This window comes from Euphorbia lathyris, chromosome 4 (assembly GCF_963576675.1).
Source record: "Euphorbia lathyris chromosome 4, ddEupLath1.1, whole genome shotgun sequence".
Taxonomy (NCBI): Eukaryota; Viridiplantae; Streptophyta; class Magnoliopsida; order Malpighiales; family Euphorbiaceae; genus Euphorbia; species Euphorbia lathyris.
In genome coordinates this window covers 58,104,784-58,121,509 of record NC_088913.1, presented here as the reverse complement: position 1 = coordinate 58,121,509, position 16,726 = coordinate 58,104,784, and the positions used below count along the sequence as shown (strand labels likewise).

The 16,726-nt window shown below is 35.3% G+C and overlaps 1 protein-coding gene across 2 annotated transcripts; it reads left to right on the top strand.

Annotated features, from left to right (window-relative positions):
• The first annotated feature begins 357 nt into the window (after window positions 1-357).
• LOC136226004 (pumilio homolog 4) lies at window positions 358-12,495 on the top strand. 2 transcript variants are annotated; one of them, XM_066014254.1, is made up of 10 exons: window positions 361-1,311; window positions 2,466-3,303; window positions 3,395-3,953; window positions 4,041-4,182; window positions 4,261-4,368; window positions 5,477-5,689; window positions 5,768-5,878; window positions 11,576-11,770; window positions 11,979-12,153; window positions 12,256-12,495. In XM_066014254.1, the coding sequence occupies exons 1-10, from the start codon at window positions 595-597 to the stop codon at window positions 12,291-12,293; spliced, it is 3,096 nt and encodes a 1,031-aa protein (XP_065870326.1). In that variant the 5' UTR covers window positions 361-594; the 3' UTR covers window positions 12,294-12,495. The 2 variants fall into 2 exon arrangements, 1 of the variants encoding a protein (XP_065870326.1); XR_010687422.1 differs by lacking the exon at window positions 12,256-12,495 and having other exon boundaries at window positions 358-1,311; window positions 11,576-11,843; window positions 11,979-12,115.
• The last annotated feature ends 4,231 nt before the right edge of the window (window positions 12,496-16,726 follow it).

The following is a 16,726-nucleotide window of genomic DNA, read 5'->3' as shown; positions in this document are numbered from 1 at the left end:
AGAAACACGTGAAATACAAATACTGCAACGTTCGTGGAGTGTGATAATCAGATCTTTGGCATGATACGAATCCGGGGAAACGTTTTTATGGTTGCTTCAAGTACGGGGTAAAAAAAATTTCAATTTGGGGTTATGTTTTACAATTGGATAAGTTTAAGAAGTAAATTGTTACAATTGAAAATTAGAGGGACCAGTTGCAATATTTAGATAAGTTCAGGGGTTATTTGTGTATTAGGCAAATGAAAAATAGACCAAAAGTTTAGGTTTTAGTTATATTAAACTTTTATAATAGATAAATTAAAAAAAAAAACTAAATTATTAGCATCCTTCCACATCAACAAAAAGACCTCTTCAAACAACTTCTATATTTTCTATAAAAAGATCTCTTTAAACAACTTCTTTTCTCTCTCCTCCCACAATTATATATATAGTATAGATAAGTTATTTTTCTACTTTAGATTGTAAGGTTTGCGAGGATAGTTGCCGTAAGAATTTCAAGGTTTTCCTTCAGTCTTTAGAAGGAATTTATTGGAGGGAAATCAAATAGAAATTGGGGCATGAAGATTTTTAGATTGTTACGTATCTGTTGTGTTGATGTTTCTTCATATATTTATTTATTCTGAGAAATTTTCAGATTCAGAGATGGTCACCGGAAGCAACATAGATATGTTACTGAGCCTAGATGATCATCTGCAAGGTCCCAATGGTAATTTGGAAAATCATTCACAAACTGAGCTTGAACTCATACTGCAAGCACACCGCAATCATCATTTTCTTGAACGAGAAAGGGATCTCAATATATATAGGAGTGGAAGTGCCCCTCCAACTGTTGAGGGATCGTTAAGTGCTGTGGGCAGTCTTCTTAGGAACCCCAATTTTAGCGACATTAGTAGCCCTAGTAATAATGTAGTTCTGACTGATGATGAGATCCGATCACATCCAGCATATCTCTCATATTATTATTCTCATGATAACATGAATCCAAGACTACCCCCGCCATTGCTGTCTAAGGAGGATTGGCGTATTGCCCAAAGATTTCAAGTTGGTGGACCGTCATCGATTGGAGGTACGGGGGACTTGAGGAAGAAGAAGTTGATTGATGAGGTTGATGGTTCATCACTCTTTTCGCTTCAGCCAGTGCATTCTGTACAGAAGCTGGAGGATGATTTCATGGAATTAAGGAATACAAATAGAAATGCTCTCTCTTTGCATAACTCAGTTGGGTGGCTTGATAGGACTTCAGGAGGTTTGGCTGGATCTCAGGGTGCTGGGCTTGGCTCTAGGAGGAAGAGTTTTGCTGACATTCTTCAGGTTCATTTCTTCTCATTACTGTTTATGTATGTGTTAACACACAACACAACAGATTTTTCTATCTTTATTGTTATTATTATTTATTTATTTATCTGTTTAGTATGAGGAATCTTGAAAATCAATTGTTGCAACCCGTTTTAAAATTGGTCTATCCTTTTTATTACGGATTTCAGACTTCATAAATTTAATATGCTGTGTGATTACGTAGAATTTTTTTTACTTGCATTTGGTAATAATTGGATTTTGTTGTTTTGAGGATGTGATTCAGATTGTGAAATGCTGCTTTATGCCTGAGGAATAAGAACTTGTACCTCAACCCAACCCATTTATTACAATGAGCACTAAGTAGTTACCACTAGGTTGACTCTTCAAGATGTCATCTCTTCTTGATGCATATATGCTGGTTTTAGATGGATGTAGATGTGTCTCATATGCTTTTTCTTTGACATGCTTAATCTGCTATTTGTCTTCCTACAGCCACAAGAAATTGCCGCATGTACCCGAACAACCAAATAAAATATAGGTGCATGCTCCGTGGTGTTTTTATATGGCGGGATTTTTTGCTTAAAGAAAAACATGAGCTTCCCCTTGTAATGAAAAATTGTGTATTTATTGTAGCTAGAGTTCAGTTTACTGAAATTATTCATTGGCTATTTGGTTTTGGATTGTGGTACGGGGGCTTAGTTGATATTTATCATGCTCTTGTTTAGGGTTGCAAATTGTGTTTGCAGCATGCCTTTTTGGTTGCTTCCTGGAATGAGATTGCCATAATACTTAAAAAATTATTTTCCTGACATTTTTTTACCTTTTTCTCAAAATGGAAGGATGTTTGGTCTCTTCCTTGATTAAGCAGCTGTATGCATACTGCATTTTGTTGATCCATACACCTTTTAAGAAAATGCACCAGCTAAGTGCCTGCTGTGGTAAATTTGAAAGGAAATTCAAATAGTAACTGGAACACCCTCTGGAGAGCTTCATTTATAAGAATGAATACCTAAGACATTTTGTTAGTATTATTTAAACTGCTCATTTTGTTTTGTGGCTTTCAAAATAAAAGCTTTTATATTCTTTAGACTTGAACACTTAAAAAATGTTATATCATGATATTTTCTTTTATTGCTTTTTGGTGATAATTGAACCCAGTATGCTTGCAGGAAGGACTTGATCGATCTGCTGCCTTATCGGGGCATCTATCGCGCCCTGCCAGTCATAATGCTTTTGGTGATCTTGTGGGGACAACTGGGATAGCTAATCCCCGTTCAGTTGGGTTTGGTGGTGGATTGGAATCCTTAGAAGGTTTGCATTCTAGATCAGCTTCCCCTGGCTCTATAGGAGTTCAAAACCATGGCATGACTGTTTCTCATTCTTTTGCACTTGGCTCATCACTGTCAAGAAGTACAACACCTGAGCATCAGCTAGTTGGGAGGTCCTCAAGTTCTGGTCTTCCTCCTGTGGGGAGCAGAGTTGGTCCTCTTGAAAAGAAAAGTACTGTATGCCCTGCTGTCCACAATGGTCATTCTTCTGGCATGACCGAGCTTGGGGAAATTACAGCTACGTTATCTTCTCTGAACCTATCAAAACTTGGGCATTCAAAGCAAGATGTTAACATAGAAGTGGAAAATCAGCCTGATTTTCTTTTTAACACATCTAGTGGTCACAATCATCTGCATCAGCAAATAATTGAAAAATCAAATGCAGAAAATCTCTCTTTTCCTAACAACTATATTGATGTAGCAACGAAGAATGGTATTGTGCCGAACCTCAGTGCTTCTGATTTCAATTTGAATGGAGAAGTTAGTCTTCCCAAAAGAACTTCTTCTTTTTCCAATCTCCATCCAAAAGCAAATGCCTTAGGCATTGGAGGATTAGAAAGATCAAATGGTCATCATAAAAATGCAAGTATTCCAAGTAGGGATTTTGCTGGCCATGTAGCTGGTGCCTATTCAATCAACCAGAAGCTGGATTCTGTGCTCAAGAACCATCTTGACGAAGGTCTGTTCTGTTGTTCCTTTGTGAAGCTTTTCTCAACCAATTCTATCTGTGTGTTTATGTGTTACCAGTTCTAGATTTTCTTTTACATCAGGTTCAGCTTTGCGAAGCAACGGAATCGCACCTTTCAATGGGGTGGGAAGTCAAGCTGGTCCTGATCTTCTTTCTCCAGTTATGGACTCGCGTTATACTCAGTACCCAAGAACTTCTAATCATTCAACACATACAAATAGTCAGGTAAGGAACTGTTTCAGCACTCCGCGTGGGAATTTGGACATGATTCAGAAAGCATACCTTGAGGCATTGATTGCTCAACAAAACCAACAATATGAATCAGCACTGGTTAATTCTAGCAGTCTGAACCAGGTGTATCATAGGAATTCATCATATGGCCATGGTATGCCATATGTGGGGAATGCAATTGCAAACCCTGTACTTCCTTCTGTTGCATCTGGAAGTTTTCAGAACGAGCAAGTTGGACACTTCACTTCTATGATGAGAAACCCAATGGTTGGATCCATTGGGACTTGGCACCCTGATGTTGGAAATAACATGGAAAGAAGCTATACATCATCCTTATTAGACGAATTCAAGAACAACAAGGCCAGGTCTTTTGAACTCTCAGACATCATTGACCATGTTGTTGAATTCAGGTATAATTATGTGCTTGCTTTGGTGTGTTTATTGCACTAGTGCAGCATGGAGGTATTAAGTTTAACATGTCCATTCATACTATGCAGCACGGATCAGTACGGGAGTCGTTTTATTCAGCAGAAACTAGAAACTGCCACTGTTGAAGAAAAGAACAAGATATTCCCTGAAATTATTCCTCATGCTCGTACCTTGATGACTGATGTGTTTGGGAATTACGTCATACAGAAAGTATTATACTCATGCTTTTGAATTTCTCAGCTGTAGTTTTACACTTTAAAATATTTATTAACTGAAATTTGAACACAGTTTTTTGAGCATGGCAGAGAAAGTCACAGAACTGAATTAGCCAGCCAGCTAGCTGGTCATGTTTTACCTCTCAGCCTTCAAATGTATGGCTGCAGAGTAATTCAGAAGGTGCATTTCTAATCCCTTTTTTAAACATATATGCATATCTTCGCGTTAACAACTCAAAATTTTGGGTTTTTTTTGCTTGACATCTTATTTCTGGCTTCCACTTCCCTACTCTGTGAATATATTAGTGCCTCCTCTCTGTTAAAATCTGTACTTGCATTACATAGCATCTCTCTTCAGTTAAGGCACTTTGCTCTCAGACATGCCTGCAGCAACCACTAAGCCCTGAGTTCTATCCCAGTTATGGTCGTTCAAGAGATCTTGCAATGGTTCCCTGAAATTCCTGTTCTCATTAAATTGCATTTGTGATTATTCTTTTGTTACCTTCTTATCATTGTTTTGGATACTTAGCTGCAGTTATCATCAATTAAGTGTAACAAATCGTTAAGCTACTTTTGATATGTGATGTGTTAGTCTGTACATGTAATTCTTCGTTCTACTTGATCATTGTCAGGAACTTAGATTTTTCAAAAGCACAAGTATCGCTCATGAAAACTATGTTATAATACGGTACCTATGGAAGGAAAGGAGTTTTGTTATATTATGAGGAGGGTAATCATAGTGTGGGCTTTTTTGGCTGACATTGTAGGTTTAGTTGGGAAAGGGCCACCTTGAATTTGTTGATATGTATATATATATATATATATATATAAATGTCATTTTTTGGTAAAGAAAGACTCCAAAACAAATAGAAAAAAATGAACTCCTGTGCCAAACAAGTACCTTGACTTTTCAATCCCAATTCCTTCATCCTTGTTTACTCCTAATATATCTCAACTATTTCCACAACAAGATAAATAAAAAATTCATTTTAAATTATATAACATGGACCACATTATCTCATGCGGATATATATATATATATATATATACATGTAATGTTTTGGTAAAAAAGACTCCAAAACAAATAGAAACAAGAATGAACTCCTGTGCCAAACAAGTACCTTGACTTTTCAATCCCAATTCCCTCATCCTTGTTTACACCTAATATATTTCAACTACTTCCGCAACAAGATAAATAAAAAAATTGACATTATATTATGAGGATGATCATTGTCACTTTTGTTGATTTTGGCTGTGGAAAGCACTTAATGCTATAGATATGACAACAGGCATTGGAGGTGGTTGATGTAGATCAACAGACCAAAATGGTGGCAGAGCTTGATGGTTCTGTTATGAAATGTGTTCGTGATCAGAATGGTAATCATGTTATTCAGAAATGTATAGAATGTGTACCTGAACATCGAATTCAATTTATCATCTCATCTTTCTATGGGCAAGTTGTGACACTTTCAACCCATCCTTATGGATGCCGCGTTATTCAGGTTAGACAGATAGTGTTTCTATTTTCTATGTATTTTTTGGAGTATTCTTGGTTATAAAATATTTCGTCGATGTAACAGAGGGTCCTGGAACATTCTGGCAACTTGAACACACAGAAAATTATTATTGATGAAATTATGCAATCTGTCTGCATTCTGGCACAAGATCAGTATGGGAATTATGTTATTCAGGTAATTGAAATCACTTTTAGATATGTTCCATTGGATATATGTTATCGGTAAATGAATTCATTCCTATTCTTTCATGCTAATTTTCTAATACCATGGCTTATAAGTGAAAGCAGAGCATAATTTATGCTTGATGACCGTTATTGTGAATGGGGGTGAAATTTGAGCGGTAAAAATCACTCTGGCCACACGAATTTACAATGATTGGAGCTGTTGACCTTCTTCACATTATTTATGCCTGTTTTCTTTAGTTATTAAATTATTTTTGGCATATACGAAACTTAAGCTATGACAATATATAGCTACATTTTCAGCTTGGTGAGCTAAAGAATTTAGGAATCTAGGGAAAATGATTTCATTTAGTAGATGAAGTATGGTGTAATATGAGGTTGCATGGATTAAAACAAAAAGAGTAATAATATTAGGCAAATGATTTCTTGTGGCATATGAAGATATTTACGATATGAGAATGAGAGGTGGATAGAGTGAACAATGAACACCTAATTTTACCTGCATACCTAGTAATAATCTCTACAAGCAAGATGTCTTCATTTATCTTTATCCCGTTAATAATGTAAATTTCCTCCATCCAACAGCCAAGGCAAAATGATACTTTTGGCCCTTGAACTTGTCAAAATGTTTGATTTTTGGCCCATCTTTTATTTGGTGAGTTTTAGCCTTTTTGACCTTTCAATTTTATTAAAATGTGCACCCTGACAGAACTGTCGTGCGTGAGATGCATACACTGTTAACTGATGCGTGTGTTAGAAATAATGCAATGTCTTCTAAGTTCTTTTACCTAATTTTGACTCGTAGAATTCAAAATGCCATGTTATTTTGGATACTATGTGTCAAAATCTGATAAAAAAAGTTGGCATTATTTTTTATACATCCGTTAGTTAACAGTATGTGGATCCAAACGTGACATTTCCATGTGTTAGGGTGTACATTTTAACAAAATAGAAAGTTGAAGAGCTATATCTGACCAAATAAACGGTCAGGGGCCAAAAGTCAACTCTTTGTCTAGTTCAGAGGATCGTTTTTCCCAAAAACTAATAATATACTGGATATTTGTAGCCTGATAAGTGCATGTGTATTTGGAATAGTATACTTGCACTATTGACATTTAAACTAAAAAGTTTAAACTTATAGTTAAGACCAATAATAGCTTTTATATTAATCTATGTCAGTTACCATTAAGATACATATTATTACATACCTAAGTTTTTCATAGAGCTTTTTTCACTAGTTCTTCATAATCTGCAACTGAAAAATTTAGCATGTCGACTAAATTTTAGTCTTTGGATTATTTTTGGAAATCAATTCTAATATTGCTTTGGTGCCTGATTTTGATCAATGTATTGCCTTGATAATTTTCATTCTTAAATTTCAGTATCGTGGGTTTAATTAACATGTGTTAGATCTAGAATTCTAACTAGAGAATAATTAGAAATGAGGTAGAAGGATGAGATAAGAAATAGAGAGAAGAGAGAGAAAGAATAGAATTAGAAAGAGAGTGATTTCATTGATCATTTGCATGAATAGCTAGTACAGAAATATTCTCTTTATATAGAGAATAAGACAAAGGAAATGGTTACACACCTGTACCATAAGAGTACCGTAAGACAGCTCGCTAATAACAATTCCTAACAAACTATATAACTCCCAGACCTATTTAGGAATTCAAATTGAAAGCAACAAAATGCAAATAAGATATTAATTAACTAATGCAATTCAACAACTAACATAATTGGTAAATAGCTGAACTAGTCCTTCTTTCTATGGACATGTCACAATACCCCCTCCATGAGCACATTCTTTGTTATGTGCCCGCGAATAGGATCTCGTCACAGGTCTGTTCACCGGAAAATTCCTTCGAATTCCCTTGTTGCTCCTGTTCTTCGTAGAACCTATTTTGAAAACTCGATAGCGATTTGTGAGAGATCGCTAAAACTCCCTGTATCAATTTCTAATTTAAAATTCTCGATATGTTTATTCGATGAAAATCCCCCTTTTATAGAGGTACAATGATTCCTGATCAATAAGGTATCCTATCCCAACTAGGATTCTACCCAAAGTAGGATTCTAACCGATAAATACTAAAGACATTCCTAAATAATAAAACTCCTAAATAACAAAGACTTTTAAATAATAATAAAACAAAGTAAATCTGCCTAATTAATAAAAGACTCCTAAATAATAAAGACTCTTAAGTAATAAAAATCACTAAATAATAAAAAATAAAACCAACGATCACAACATTCTTGTCCCCAAGAATGCATGAATTCCGGAAATTGAGCCTTAAGCATAGTTTCAGATTCCCAGGTGGATCAATACTGGGCATGCCAACCTATTGCACCAATAACTGAGGAACAGATTCACCATCTGTATAAGCATGCCTTGAATTCAATATCTTGGCAGGTTAGATGTAGAACTCATCCTCCTTGATGGGTGGTAAAGTAGTAATAGGGGAGGTGGAAGAATTCACCTTTCGTTTAAGTAGGGAAACATGAAACATGAAACACGTTATGAATCCGACAAGTCAGGGGTAATTGCAACTTATAGGCAACCTTGCCAACCTTCTCTATTATCTGAAACGGCCCATAGTATTTAGCAGAGAATTTCATAGAGCGGCGAAGGGATAGAGAAGTTTGCCTATAAGGCTGGAGTTTCAAGAATACCCAATCACCTTTGTTGAACTCTACATTTGAGTTCTGCATTTTGCTTCATTCTGTTCTGAGCAGCAGAGAGGCAATCCTGCAGATAAGAAGTTAGTTTGGCACCTTCCTGGAGGAAGGAATCAACAGCTGCAACAGTAGTGGAGTGCTGGGGAAGAATTGGCAACTTAGGAACAGTACCATACAAGGCTTGGAAGGGACTCATCTTGATGACACTATGATAGGAGGAGTTGTACCAATATTCAATATTCTGCAAGGCTGAGTCAAGAACTCCATTTCTTAGGGTACAAAAAACACATGCTGCGGAGATAGTTCTCCTGGCATTGATTCAATTGTTTAGATTGACCATCTGATTGAGGGTGATAAGCACTTGTAAAATTCAGCTGAGTGCCCGATAGCTTTATTAACACTTTCCAGAAAATTCCAGTAAATATCCTATCCCTATCAGAAACAATAGGTTTAGGCATTCCATGTAGGCGAAAAATGTTGTCAAGGAGAACTTTGGCAACTGTGATAGCAGTAAAGGGCTGTGATAAGGCAATGAAATAACCACCCTTAGAGAATCTATCCACCACTACCAATATGGTGTCAAACCCCTTAGAAGTAGGCAACTTTTCAATGAAATCCATATCTTGCCAAGCTCCTTCTGGAATGGGCAGAGGTTGTAGCAGACCAGTGTAAGCAGAATGGTCAGCTTTGCATCTCTGACAAGTGTCAAAGGAATTCACCCAAGTAGTAACTGACTGAATAAGCTGTGGCCAATGAAAGTGAAGTTTCTGGTGAGTGTTCCTTTGATGCCCGAATGACCTCCAATTGGGGAGTTGTGACAGGCTTCAATGATTTGCTGCCTTAGATTGGTATTAGCACCCACATAGAGTCTACCTTTATACCTCAAAAGACCATTAGAATAGGAATAAGGTAATTGTGTGTTAGGCTTGACTAAGAGCTGTTGTATGAAGGTTTGGGCTGCAACATCGTCCACATAAGAGTGTTGTATGTCCTGCATTAGGATGGAATAGCCATTGACAAAGCATAAATTTGACTAGAAGGTTTAAGGACCTCTTCTTGTTGTCTGGAGAGGGCATCTGCAACCTTATTATCCACCCCTTCTTGTATTGAATGGTATAGTCTAAGCCTTGCAGCTTGGAGACTCCCTTATGCTGCAAGTATGTATGCAGTTTTTGTTCCAGTAGGTGCTTAATACTTTCTTGGTCTGCCTTGGTTATGAAAGTGTTGTTTTCCAAATAATGGTGCTAGGTAGTACAAGCTTGTAATATAGCCAGGAGTTCTCTCTCATAGGCTGACAACCTTTGGTTTCTAGGACTGAGAGCCTTTGACATGTAACAAATGGGTCTACCCTGCTGCTCCCACTCCAACTCCACTTGCATCACACTCCAATACTAAAGGTTGATGGAAATCAGGGAGGGCCGGAGTTGTGGTCATGATGGTTTTGAGTTGGAGAAAAGCATCTTTAGCCTTATCACTCCAACATAATTGATCCTTTTTAAGAAGATCAATTAAGGGTCTGCTTGTTTCACCATACCCTTTAATAAACCTTCTGTGGACCCAATCCAACCCAAGAAGCCTCTTAGCCCTTTGAGAGAAGTTGGTGTTGGCCAATTAGACATGGCAGAGACCTTAGCAAGATCAGTAGATACGCCTTCTGCAGAGATAATATGACCCAAATAGGCTATGTGGGAAACACCAAAGTCACATTTGGAGGCTTTAGCAAATAACTGGTGTTGCACAAGTAGTTGAAATACCATTTGCAAATGCTTGAAATGCTCATGCTCTGTAGGACTATAGATTACAATGCCATCAAAGAACACTAAAACAAACTTCCTTAGATAGGGTGCAAATATAGTATTCATCAAGGATTGAAAAGTAACCGGGGCATTTGTTAAACCAAAAGGCATAACCTTGAATTCATAGTGCCATGAATGAGTTCTAAAGGCAGTCTTGTGTACATCAGCAGGGTTCATTCTAATTTGATGGTATTCTGCTCTAAGGTCTATTTTAGAAAATACCTTAGCTCCTGGATCCCAAACATGACATTTCCATGTGTTAGGGTGTACATTTTAACAAAATAGAAAGTTGAAGAGCTATATCTGATAAATAAATGGTCAGGGGCCAAAAGTCAACTTTTTTGTCAAGTTCAGGGCCCAAAGGGTCGTTTTTCCCAACAACTAATATACTGGATATTTGTAGCCTGATAAGTGCATGTGTATTTGGAATTGTATACTTGCACTATTGACATTTGAACTAAAAAGATTAAACTTATAGTTGAGACCAATAATAGCTTTTATATTAATCTATGTCAGTTACCATTAAGATACATATTATTACATACCTAAGTTTTTCATAGAGCTTTTTTCACTAGTTCTTCATAATCTGCAACTGAAAAATTTAGCATGTCGACTAAATTTTAGTCTTTGGATTATTTTTGGAAATCAATTCTAATATTGCTTTGGTGCCTGATTTTGATCAATGTATTGCCTTGATAATTTTCATTCTTAAATTTCAATATCGTCGGTTTAATTAACATGTGTTAGATCTAGAACTCTAAATAGAGAATAATCAGAAATGAGGTAGAAGGATGAGATAAGAAATAGAGAGAAGAGAGAGAAAGAATAGAATTAGAGAGAGAGTGATTTCATTGATCATTTGCATGAATAGCTAGTACAGAAATATTCTCTTTATATAGAGAATAAGACAAAAGAAATGGTTACACACCTGTACCATAAGACAGCTCGCTAATAACAATTCCTAACAAACTATATAACTCCCAGACCTATTTAGGGAATTCAAAACAGAAAGCAACAGAATGCAAATAAGATTTAATTAACTAATGCAATTCAACAACTAACATAATTGGTAAATTGCTGAACTAGTCCTTCTTTCTTCGGACATATGTGACAACATGTTTTGTTACTTTCAATTAATTGCATTGTTGTTGACATATCTTGATATAGGTGTTACACATCATTTTTACTGTCTGTATGTTTATTATTCTGCTTGATAGCATGTCCTTGAGCATGGAAAACTGCACGAACGATCTGCTATCATCAACCAACTAGCTGGACAAATTGTAAAAATGAGTCAGCAGAAATTTGCTTCTAATGTTGTGGAAAAGTGCTTAAGCTTTGGTGGTCCCAAGGAGCGTCAAATTTTGGTGACTGAGATGCTTGGTTCTACTGATGAAAATGAGCCCTTGCAGGTCTATGCCATCCTTGCCTAATGTTTTGTTGTTTTTATTTGGATTAGGAGAAAGGGCTACTTTATGTTGATAGGTAAATGATGAAAGACAATGATTTTGCATGCTTTTCGATCAATGAAGTATATTTATAGCCCTTGAATTATAGTGTTACTAATATTATTTGGTTCTGTCATTACATGACCGAATTTTATGGAATGTCAATATGCAGGTCATGATGAAAGATCCATTTGGAAATTATGTTGTACAAAAAGTCCTTGAGACCTGCGATGATCGGAGTCTTGAGTTGATTCTTTCTCGTATAAAGGTTCATTTAACTGCACTGAAGCGGTATACTTATGGTAAACATATAGTTTCTCGTGTCGAGAAGCTCATTGCCACCGGAGGTGAGGAATTTCCTCCCCTATACTCTTTGCTAAAAAGGGTTTTTGGTATTTGCTTTTCCATGCCAGTGACTTGCTTACAAATCTATTTTTCGTCATCTTCAGAAAGGCGCATTGGAATGATATCATCATTTTCGTCTTAAGATCCAAGAAATGCAATTTTTACAGACCGGAGAGACAGCTTTTTTGTACAGGTAAGATGGCAGTCAATTTTCACAAGTTATGATCCCATCTTGTTTTTTTCTTTCTAAAAGATTACAATTGTAGATAAACGCAATACTCAGGCCTAACGAATAAGATCTTTTTGTCGATATCTTTATACATATATATATATATTCAGCTCTCTGTGAATTAAATTACTTAGGTAGAATACATCAGAAAAAGAGCAATTTACAGTTGCTTAATCTTTCTGATAACCGAATATCTACTAGTTTGTAAAGGAGGTATCAAGTGTAAATTGTTTAATTATGGTCTTGCAGTTGGCACTAGAATTCAGATAAGTCTTAATCATAACATTCTTATTAGTAGAATACCTGTATTATATATAATACCGTTTAGCTAACTAGTTTAAAATATTATATTGATATTGTAATTTTTTATTATTATGACTATTTTTTCTAATGATAATGACAACTATTGTTATATTTAACTGTAATATTATTTAGAAGAAATATCAAATAACCAATAAAACTGTTACTGAATACATTAGTTTAGGGTAAAAATATCTCATATATTGTAAATCACTCAGCTAAGTGTCCCAAGAAAAGCAGGAAAGGCAATGAGGGAAATGGTTTCAACATGGTCATATGGGTAGAGAGTGGACATGTTCTTTCCATTTTTCTAAATAATAAGGATCGAGGCATGATTTGTCTCCTGAGTCACCCGGTTGCCAAGAAGTAAGATGTAAGAAATAAATAGTTAACATAGTTAATGACATGATTGTAACAAATCTTATTTGAATTATAAATTTTAGTAACTAGTATAAATATCATATATTGTATCCATTACTTAATAAGAGGAATAATAGAAAGTTGCATTCCTATTTCCTTTTCTCTAAATATCTATGCTATCAGAGTCGTGGAATGATTGATCTTCATCCTTGATTCTTCTCTCTGAATGGCACGACCTAGTTATCTTCATGCACCCACAACTGAAGAGAAGATGTTAGATTCATCTCAATCTACATGCAATAGATTTGGTTCGAACAAGAAGAACGGTGAAGAATTTGTCAATCACGATTCAAACACCGATTCAGAGAAACATTATGATACAAATTTTTAGAAGAAATCAAAATCTCCTTTCAATTTTAACTCCGATTCGAGCAAATACATGTCGTATACTACTGATTATTCGAGTTTGATCCTTGTTTCAATCGTTTTAATTGGATACCAACAATTACACCTCATGGAGTCATGCGATGACTCACGCTTTGCGAGCTAAGAGGCACATTAGTTGTATCCTTTAGGATGTGGAGCCTGATAAGAATTCACTGGAGTTTGAATGTTGGTCTGAGATCAACTAGTTTTCTCATTGCTACTCAATTCAATCTCCAAAGATATTTCTGCTCGTGTGTTCCACAAAGAACTTCAAAAGAGGTTAGGAGAAAACATTGGCTTACTACTTTTCCACCTAAAACAAGAACTCATCAAAATTATGCAAGGTAACTCTCAATGTTTTGGAACCTCTAATGAATTGCGCTTGTGGAGAGGCTATTTCCTTACTCCGCGATTTGTATGAGAAAGATTGTGTGATACAGTTTTTGTCTTGTCTTAATGCTGAGTATGAGCATGTTTGTAGCCAGCTTCTGCTAATGGATCATATTCCAATTGTTGATACTTCTTATTCAATGACTCAGCATGTTCCGAAGCAACGCGGTTATGTTTCAGAAAATCTTATTGATCTAGCTCATTTAGCAGCATATACAAATGGTTCGAAAATTGATCCTCGTCGCAAAGAAGTTTCAAAGTGAAAGCATAAAAGTTTTGCACCCATTGTAAGAAAACTAAGGCATACTAAGGAAGAACGTTTCCTATTATACGGATATCCAGATTGGTTTAAGGGAAAGATATCTTATAGTGTTTCACATGTCTCTAATGCTCTTGTTAGTAAAGAAGCAAATTCATGGCTTCATGATAACATTGATGAAGATAATATGCATGCAGTTTGTAGCTCTAATAAGACAGTTGTAAAAACGCTAGGCGCTAGTCGGACAGACAGAGCCCTCAAAGATTAATTGGGGATTAATCAGATTTGTATTTTTCTATTTTTTATTTGTTAATAAACAAATTGTTGTATAAATTCAATTAAAACATATATTATACTATCTAAAAGTAATAATATAAAATTAATTAATATAGAAAACACGTATATTTGTAATATATATATTTAAAAATGTACAAACATCAACATTTCAACAACAGTATCATTGCAACAACTCAAATGTGAAATACAACAACAACAACAAAGCCTAACTCAAATGTGAAATAATAAAGCAAAAATAAATTCACAATAAAAAATACTTTTGTTCAACGTTACTTAGGCGGCGCCTAGGCTGCCTAGATTGCTAAAAATCGCGTAGGGACCAAAAAAATGTCCAGAGGGACTTATTGGAGAAAATCAGGGTGGATTCTCGATTTCGAACGTCTAAGCGGGACCTAAATGGTTCAAGAGGTTTTGTTTTTTTTAACAATGGTACACACAGAGATCAACTCTTATTTCTTATCATCCTCGTTCTAGCTCTTCCACTCTTTTAAACTCAAAGTTTGACGTGCTAGACTAGGACGTTTTCTTATAGGCGTATCGAATAAAATTTTAGCTCTTGATGTTTTACATATGACTGAAGTTTCATGTGATTTTTGTCATAAAGCAAAACAAGCTAGATTTTTTATTGTCTGTTTTAGACCATTTTCTAGTGTGAGTGACTTAATTGAAGGCCACGCCAAGTGCTGGAGCGCTGGAGCGTTGGATCTGGCGCGTGGACTACACGCGCCAGGCATGGCTTCAAATTCAGCAGCTTTTGCTGTGTAAATTAGGTAAAAAAAATGCTGTTTTGCCCATGGATAATTACCATTTTGGTCACTCATGTTAATTAATAATTTTTTTTTTCCACAATATTTTAAAAAGACACAATCCTTCTTCTAGTGAGATGTTACTTGGCCTTCTTACTAGATACATCAAAGTCACAATGGTTGTTACTAACCATTGTGGATGCTCTTATATAACAAATGTTCATCCTCACAAACTAAAGTTTTTCTAATCTTTCTGACACAATAGATCTTACTGTTCCACCTCAAACCAAAATATTTTACCTCAAATCTCAAATTCTAGCCATGTGTCTCAATCTCCACATCTCTATTCCATTATAAACCTTTCTTTAAAATCAACATCTTCGTCCAACTTATCTACACATCTTAAGAGTACCTCTGATTAGGATTCTCAATAACTTATTTCTCAATCATCTCCACCTCTACTTCAATATCCTAGTAAATATACCAGAATAAAAAATCCACCAGTTTGTAGCCAAAATTAATTGTCAAGGCAAAACATGTGAAATTTTCTATGGCTCATCATGCTTGTTTGGAAAATGTAGCCAAAATTAAAGAACCATAGTCTTACCATTAAGCTAGTAAAACACCTGCATGGGTTTCAGCTATGCAAGCTTTGGAGGCCAATGAGACATGGACAGTAGTTGATTTACATGCAGGGAAACGACCAATCTCGTCGTCTAGATGGGTTTTCCGTGTTAAATATAAAACATATGGGTCTGTGGAGATATTTAAGGCACGTTTGGTAGCTAGAGGTTATAATTAACAATTTAGGGTTGATTACATTGAAAGCTTCTCTCTTGTTACCAACAATTAGAACTTTTCTTGCCATAGCAGCAACAAAGTCATGACATGTTCATCACGTTGACATTAACAATGGATACCTACATTGCTATGTGGATGAAACCGATACATGGATAATTAGCTTTATGGCTGATTATTTATATATATATATATATATATATATATATATATATATATATATATATATATATATATATATACTGTAATTCAATTTCAGCAAGATTTTGATTTTGATTGCAAATAACCGTTTATTTTCATACTTATGTTTGTCTTTTAACTTTAAAAGTGAGAGTTAGGTGTTTGGTTAGTCATATCATGTTTGTCTTTTACAACTAAAAAGTAGATTTTTACAAAAGCAGAGAATATCTGCTTTTTTAAAAACCGGCTTTTTCCAACAACAAACAGCAACATTAAACAGTGGGTAATATAAACAGACCCTAAAAGTTAGGGAGAATGACTGTTACAATCCAATTAATGATGAATGATTACGCTTATAAAATCTGTTAAGTGTTACGAATTGGGATTTGATCCGATATTGATTAGACAATCTTTTTTTATTATTAGACAATCTTGATATATAAAAATGAAATTGTAAACTACCTCAAAACACAATATTTACGTCGGACAATTTGTGCCTACTTCCACGAAAGATGAACAAATTTATTATTGAAGCAACTAAGAATAATTAAAAAAAAATTATGAAACCTTATAAACCCAAAATTTTTCTA